Genomic DNA, 8,132 nt, shown 5'->3' on the forward strand with positions numbered 1-8,132 from the left:
GTTAGAAGGGCACCTGGTTGGTTAACTTGGTTTAACCGTTCGGCTCGGTGAACTAAACGAGACACGTTGTTTATATTTCGTTAAAATAGGAAGCATGCTTTTTGGCGCTGCACGATAAAAGTTTAAACTGTGTAGCTGTGTAGTATAATGAGAAAATTCGTAGAAAGTGACATGTGCAATCATTTCATAACTTTACGAGCGCATAATACGAACGGCGTAGAAATTTTACCCAATATCGCGAAATAAGTCAACGTACCTCAAAGCTTACGTTTCCAAGAAATATGGGACATATCATAGGTAATGTGTGGGCAGGGTTTCAAGACTGTCAGTTAATTACGGCCTTTACAAAAAAAAAGAAAACAAGTGTTATCGGTCATTATCTGTGTTTCTCATGGAGAACTGTATGCGTTACCAGATCCCATTCCGTGGACTAGAGGGCCGCTTTAGCGGTGACGTGTGTGGAAAGTTAAACATTTATTACGTGCGTTGCAAACAATTTCTGAATACGTACTTCCTGCTATTTTTCATCATCCATTATGTACGAGTTTTGTGACAGGTTTTCGCCGATGTCCTCGATGAACTAAACGATGCACCTTGTACATATTTAGTGAAAATAAGAGGGATGTTATGGGTGATGCCTATGAGAAGTTCTGAGAGTGTGTGTTAATTAGGGCCTCTGCAGTAAATTGCGCATTCAAACGCTCCGGGGTGTTTTGCGAACGGCACAGAACCTAACCCGCTGTCTTGGGAGAACTATATACTTGTCACTGAAATCGAATTTAATAAAAATGTTTTTACATATGGCCGGAAGTACATATGACCTGATGCATAGGAAGTTAAGTGTTGGGGCATAAATTCAGTGTTTGTCAAAAAATCATTCAGGAATTAAGGGCTCGAAAGAGTACGTTCTACGGCTGTTACACTTAGCATACTCACAAGTGCAATTTGTTACAAATTAGGCAAGAAGAACAGACTGGTGGGATAATTGGTACTGGACACGCAAGCAAACGTGCCTACTTGCGTTATACGTTAAATTAAGCCAGTTTCTGGCTTAATTATGAGCTTTGCAAATAATAACTGAACCCATGCTTCCTGCCTGTTTTCGTGTGCAATTCACGAGGCACCAAGTATGTTCCACTGATGTCCGCGATGAACTAAACTAAGCACCTTGTTTATTAGGGTGGTTGCTTGGGCTAGTTGGTAATTCATGATCAAAAATAACGTACAGCGCAAAGGACAAGGACAGTGATAGACGACATACACAGCGCTGTAAAAATAAGCGGTAGGTTATGAGTAATGCGTATACGCAAATTTCGAATGGTGTGGGTCAATTGCAGCATTTTGCTGTAATTTTTGTAGCTTTTTGTGTGTTTTAAACGAACGGCTCAGCATTTCGCCCGCTGTCTAGAAAAAGCTATAACTGGCACCGAGATCAAATTTAGTGAATATGTAGGGAACCTTGTGGGCGTTGTCGATTCTAAATTGTATGTGTCTGCAAGTCTTTTTGGCATTTCTAGAACACTCATTCAGCAAGTGCTCGAATGCGTTCAGTCATCCGCTGTTTGTCGCGAGAAAACTCTACTTCACGCGTCAAGTTGAGATTAGGTGAGAATGGGGAGCATGGTAATGGGCGGGGGGGGGGGGGGGGGAGGGCTAATGTGTGGCGAAACTTTAACGTTTCTGAATTCATTAGGAGCTTCGCAAATAATTACTGCATTCCCGTTTTCTCCCTATTTTCATGCATTATACGAGACGCCCGCGATGGCCTCGGTGAATTAGACAAGCCTCATTGTTTATATTTCGTGGAAATTTGGGGTCATGTTATGCGCGCATGTAGCAAATTTCTAAGTGTGTTGGCTAATTGCGGCTTTTGTAGTAATTTACGTAATCGAGTGCTCCAGAGCGTCTTGAACGTAACTGCGTATAATTTATCTAGCTGTATTGAAAGGGCTGTACGAGCCATCGAGGTCAAATTTTGTGGAAACGGGGGAACTTTGTGATTGAGGTGCTCACAAAGTTAAACAAGTCTCGGCAACATAGGGTCATTGCAAAAATTTCTTAAGTAGGTGCTGGAAAGCGTTATTTGCGGGCAGCGTTTCAGACGGGTCATTTGTGGTCAACATTTAAAATTTTGTGGTTTCATACAGGCAACTAAAATTCTTAATGCAACTGCTCGAAAGAAACAGCTTCGCTCGAAATATAGATGTGATTCTGCAGTGTCGAACAAGTTTAGTTTGCTGTTTATGTCTACTGCCCAACAGTGAAGAAAACGCTCGCAGTGTTGCAAAGCTGTAAAGAAGAGAGAGAAAAGTGCAATATCAAAGGCGGAGAGGTCAGACTTAAGCGCAACCGCCTTCATACTTAACCTGAACACACCTTAAGTGCGTTCATTTATTCTGCTACGGGTGGTGCTAGTTATTCCTCAATGGGTTGCCTTGAATTTTCTAGACTAATTGGTAGTCTTTGCAAAACACTTAATATCTGCTCCTTACGGACACTGTTTGTCCAAGTTAAGCCGCTAGAAATGTCTTCTGTGTTCGACTTACGGCGGCTGTACATTCCTCTAGCCAGCTATTCTGCGGTAGGATAAGAAGGCGGAAAGAGAGAGGAACATGGTAGATTGTCATTCCTAGGTTGTCACGTACTCATAAGTCCTCACTGACTTGACTTACCTTGCGATAGTGTCAACAGCGCCACCTTCTTCGCGTATAAGGCCGTGACTGTATATGTTCTACGTTGTACAAAGGGATTAACAGTTCGCCAACAGCAACGTTCCGCAGTCGTTTATGCTGCTTCAGTCATACCAAACTGATGGCAAGCCAACGGAACCTGTATTCCTTTATTGTCAAAAACAAATCTGTTCCAACGCACTGTACAATTCACAAAACGCACGTTTGTTCTCGTAATATGACTGTATTGAAGATAGCACAATAAATAATATTGCAAACGTTTCTGTGTATGCCATCATACATGCGTGATAAAAGGGGTATCACAGCACATGGAAAAATAGAAGGGGAGGGGGTGTGGGGACACGAAACAATCGTCGACAAAACACTGCAAGATCCTCGCTCGCACGCGCTCGTCCTTCGTATAGCGTTGGTCACTTGTGCGTGCTTTCTTTCCTTGTTTCTTTTTTTGGCTCGGACGCCGTGTGCGCAGAGAGGTCCACGATGACGTGCGTTTAAAGCTTCTTGAAGACAATGTCGAGCACACTGTACTGAAGTGTGTTGAGGCCGTCCTTGAAAACACGGTAGAGGCTGCGCTTCAGGAGCCGGAACCTGAAAGGAATAAATGAAGAGAAATTAAAGTGAGCTCGTGCTCCGTCGAGTGATCGCAGCCATGCTTTTGCTTAATTCCCGAGAACGCCAAGTTTCTCCTCGTACTGCCCTGAAAAAAAACGAATTGCCTCAATTCTGCCACATCAACACCCTTCGCTGCTTTCCTGTATACCGTCTGCCTGGACGGTAACACTGCAGTTGGTAACGGTAATAGTAGCGCGTTTACTGAACATGATTATGGACCCGGCTCTTGTTCCGAGGACATATCTCAGCGGAATGAACTAGAGAAGTAAAATGGTAAACCAATTTTGGCATAGCTTGAATTACACTGTATTAGGCGTATAAAAGTTAAACAACGTCGAATAGCACTACGAATAGTAATGCGAAGTAATTTGTTATGCTTTACAGCAAGTGTGGGAACAAAATTTTATGCAATACGTACGGAGCAAGCGCTCGCGTTCGAAGATAACATAATTCGAACCGTATGATTCGCGTAGCGAACATGAGCGCATGTTTTGCCGTGTGATGCCGATATCAAAGAAGCCGTTGAATCATGCACTACTGCATTAAGAGGTATGTGTGCTTTAAATACCTGAATTTTGGCACTAGTTTTAGTTAGCGAGTTATTACTTAATTGATCAGAACTGGGCTGGGCTCACTGGCACACTTGACATATATATGCGCACGCGCGCGCGTGTGTGTGCGTGTGTGTGTGCGCGTGCGTGCGTGCGTGCGTGTGACCGAGGGGCCCGATTTTTATTAGTCATATCATAAGAAGCCAACAAACATCGACACCGGGGACAACATAGGGGAAATTACTTGTGCTTAATAAATGAAAATAAAGAAACGATAAATTAATGGAAATTAAAGTGGATGAAAAAACAACTTGCCGTAGGTGGGAATCGAACTGCGAACCGAAATTCGAAGGTTGTGGTTGGAGCGCTTCACCAAAAGGTCGCCAATATGGGCATTTTACCTGCCTTTCTTGACGGTTTAATGCTGCTCCCAACTCAGTCTCTCCAGTTGTCGCTGCTGCTACACCGAACATGACCTTCACGCCACGTTCTCGTAATCCAGATGAATGGCGCACGCTGGATGACCGGTCCATCTGCTTAACATGCTCGAGGATTGGGCACATCGCACGCCATTGCTGAAGCCACTGGCGCACGTTATACCGACGAAACTTTGTAATCGGTGGCTCCCGGAACGTGCACGATCTGTTCCGTTGTTCCGTCCTGGGGCCTCAAGTGCTGAACGTCTTTTTAGGGAAAACCGGACCAGCTGCTCATCATAACTCCATCGCCGTCAGTCCCGTTCACCCCAACCTCGCCGCTCTCGGTCTCCCTTCGACCAACTGCGAAAACTTGCCGCTGTAGCCCCTGGAGGTGACGCTGAATTTACGACCCGGCTTGAAAATCCTATGATTGTCCCTCCTACACTATGAAAGCTCCTTGAAGTTCTGTTGATTTGAAGTTCTGGCAGTTACTGCTCTTGTTGATATACCGGAGCAGAAATCTCTGTAATGAGCTTGAACCTCCGCCGCCGCCACCTCCAGAAAGTCCTGACGCCCACGGCTTCACCTACCGTCCGAGTAGCCGACAAGAGGACACCTGCCGTGCTTGGAATGTGCACTGAACGCATCGCCATTACTGGTAGCCACACATCTGTTCTTTTTGCTGTCCTAGAGCAGTGCCCCATGACCTTGGAATTGACCTACTGTCCACACACGCTGCCCTCGTCGAATGCTCCACGTGACTTTTCCGGCTATAACTCCCGTCGCGCTCCGGCAACATCGCTGCAAACGTCGTGGTCGGTGCTTGGACGATGACGACGATGGCTGTGTGGCTGTCTGGTGTGCATGCGCTATCCCTACCATTTAAATGATGCAATGTTGTGCGCCTACCCTTGTAAATATATCCTCTGTATATAGATTCTCACCGTAACAACATGCATTGTCCCGTTGCCGTGACGGCGTAGAATAACACGCTGCCAAAAGCGCGATTTGAGAATGTTAACTCTTTATCGGGCGAACCTGCGCCCCGCGAAACAAGTGGCCCTCAAAGCTCAACGACAACGGCGAGCACAGCCGGCGATCGCCGAAAATATGATCAGCGGGTCAAGCGTGTCGGCTTTTACATGACTGGTCGAAGGTTCCAGCATAATCGCTAGTGCCCGCTGTTGTGATTCGGGGATCCGAGCGGTCATTAAGTTTCCGTGGCTGGTGATGTGCCAGGTGCCGGGCAATCGAGAGAGAGGTCCGGGGCGACGTCCAAGAGATGAGAAAAATGGTTTACTTACAAATTGGCATGGTGATTGTTTATATGTACGAGCACGAGCACGTGCACTAGCACGATTATGAGCACGAGTAGGAGCACCCCTCTCCCCACGAAAGTCAAGGTCCACTTTTTAAGCACTTCTTTCTCCCCTTTCTCTTGTCGGGGAAGTTTACTGCTCTCGGCCAGCCACAATCGTTGAATCATTCGCAAAATCTCGCCATTGACATCGCACCGTTCTGCCGTACAGTTGCCCGAACGCCACCGCATACGAGGCCGCAACGTGGCGAACTGAGAACTTAATGTCGAAGTCGTTCCCACCGAAGTTATCGACGTTGGCCCCTTTAATCAATTAGTGGCCATACCGTGACGGTCCACTTGTCAGGGTCATCTTTCGGTAGAATGGTATTCACGGCAGTCATTGCTTCCACGAAGGGTGGCGGCTGTTGCTTTAGCGTGAGCGCCTTTATTTGTGTGTCACGGTCTATGTTGGGTCCAGTCTAGTTCAGGTGGGCGCTCGTCTCACCCGTCAGCTTTGGTGACGCTGATCTAGTCGCCAGCTCGCTTGTCCCGAGAAAACGGCGATGCAGCGTGAAGAGCCTCTCATAGCTGCACGCTTGCCGGTGAAGGATTAATCGTCGAGAGGGGATGCCAGGTATAAGAATGCTAAACGCCAATCGTAACATCGCGTTCCTTCCAGAAAGTACTACGCAATTCGCGTCGCGCATACAATCAGATTACGAAATTCAGTGACAACAGACAACGGGTAGGACTACCAACATCATTCAATAAACTTCTGATACATGCAGGCGCGTCCTATGCCGAGCGACAACATTTAACATTTGATAGCGGATGAAATGCAGTCTTGCAGAACAGGGTAAATAAGTACACCTGTCTTTATATATATATCAGGATGATGTAGGAGATCAATGGGCCAGTTGTAATTTGGAGGACAAGTCAGGCGTTGTTAACTTGAAGTTTGTCTGTGTCAATGGTTTCGAGAGTGCAACTCACTGTAATTTCAGCTGAATAGTCACCCCAAAGGCATTAAAACACTGCGTCGCCAAGGTCATCCACTTTCCGTAGTTGATCAAGGCGGCAGGCCAGATGGTGGAACGTTTATGACTACAGGTGCTAAACTTACCGCCTTGTCCCCAGTCCACCAAACAGAACTCGGAACGAGGTGCGGCCTGCTCCCTGCGTGCGAGTGTCGCATGCCGCCGGCCAACGGAGGGCTCGACGACGTTGTGGCCCTGGCGTGCAGTGACCGCGTGGCCGAACGCGACGGCATCGCCGACTGCCGGGGCTGCACCGACGCACGCGATCAGCAGCTGGATCACGCCGACGCCGTGCACGCGCAACACTACGCCCCTTGCTCCGCCTAAATCAGCTGCTGACTTTAAGAACAGCGGCAGATACCTGGAAGGAACGTAGTAGCGATTCAGTAAGGACCCGTATTCACGCAAAAAGAATTCTTAAGCCAGAACTGTTCGTAAAAGTATAGATACCAGCCAATAGCGATGTCGGACATCTTATTAGCAAAAGCGACCAGCCAATAGGAGAGAGCACTTGCGAATGAAAATGTTTGTAGTTTTGGTCCAAGGATTTTTTGTAATTATGACTAATCTGAATGTTGCGTCGCCCAGGGAGACCGCTGGCTCGTTTCAGATAAGATTTTGAGCTGGGCCGCATTTGACGGTTCATCGTTTTGGCCAGGTCACCGTAGATTTCTCCGTAACGCAGTACTTACACCAAGAAACTTCACATGAACCTTGGATCTTGGTCGAGCCTTATAAGCCTATAAGTCGTCGTTGCCCCGGAGCTCTTTAGCTAGACATATGACATGACTGCTCGATGAGAGCGCAGAGGAGCATTCGGCGTATACGAAGGCCGCCTAGCGCCAACCACGGTTTAATAGAGCAGAGCTGCCTGCCGGTATGCGTTACATAATCATGCCTAAATGAAGTTGTACCATTTTAGTGGCGCGCGCTCGCAGTTGGAAACATATCGCTGCAGCCAGGGACTCGCATCAACTCGCCGGTGACGCAGCTAAGCATACACCTCAGTGATGTCGGAAGCGGCGCGTGGCTACATCTTCACATACTCGGCCAGGAAACTCGTAGGTGAGCAAGCAAACGTTTCCGTCACCATCAGTACTTCTTTCAACGGACGAGAATCAAACGGAAGGCTCGTCCGCTTCTGCCGACGCAGCACCGCGCTGGTAACATATATGGTGTCTTAGTTTGCGGATAAGGAATACGTGTTTACAAGCCTGGGCTTACAGAGACAGAACCATCTGGGCACAAGCTTCTTGATGATGATGATGATGATGATGATGACGACGACGACGACGACGACGACGACGACGACGATGATGATGATATCTAGCACTCGTGTCCCTTTAATTGCAAGAGTTTCCATGTTAGAATACGAGTTTAGTTTTCCACCCATATGCGATACCCAGATACTTTAGCGACTCTACCTGTGAATGGTTATCTGATCATATACTGATCATAACTATCGTCCCGGAAAGCGGCAAGACAAGGACATCACTTTTGTTTAAGCTTAGTGACAGATGAAG

At 47.1% G+C, this 8,132-nt stretch overlaps 1 protein-coding gene across 3 annotated transcripts; it reads right to left on the bottom strand.

Moving 5' to 3' along the window:
- Nucleotides 1-2,831: 2,831 nt before the first annotated feature.
- LOC135898083 (uncharacterized) lies at nucleotides 2,832-7,858 on the bottom strand. 3 transcript variants are annotated; one of them, XR_010563255.2, is made up of 3 exons: nucleotides 7,700-7,855; nucleotides 6,696-6,970; nucleotides 2,832-3,278 (listed from the first exon to the last, which is right to left on the bottom strand). XR_010563255.2 is itself a non-coding variant. In XM_070536592.1 (3 exons), exons 1-3 carry the CDS (start codon nucleotides 7,845-7,847, stop codon nucleotides 3,265-3,267), a joined length of 303 nt encoding a protein of 100 aa, XP_070392693.1. In that variant the 5' UTR covers nucleotides 7,848-7,858; the 3' UTR covers nucleotides 2,832-3,264. The 3 variants fall into 3 exon arrangements, 2 of the variants coding, with proteins under 2 accessions (XP_070392693.1, XP_065282899.1); XM_070536592.1 differs by having other exon boundaries at nucleotides 7,834-7,858; XM_065426827.2 differs by having other exon boundaries at nucleotides 7,656-7,855.
- Nucleotides 7,859-8,132: the final 274 nt, after the last annotated feature.

The sequence above is a fragment of the Dermacentor albipictus genome, chromosome 3 (assembly GCF_038994185.2).
Source record: "Dermacentor albipictus isolate Rhodes 1998 colony chromosome 3, USDA_Dalb.pri_finalv2, whole genome shotgun sequence".
NCBI lineage: Eukaryota > Metazoa > Arthropoda > Arachnida > Ixodida > Ixodidae > Dermacentor > Dermacentor albipictus.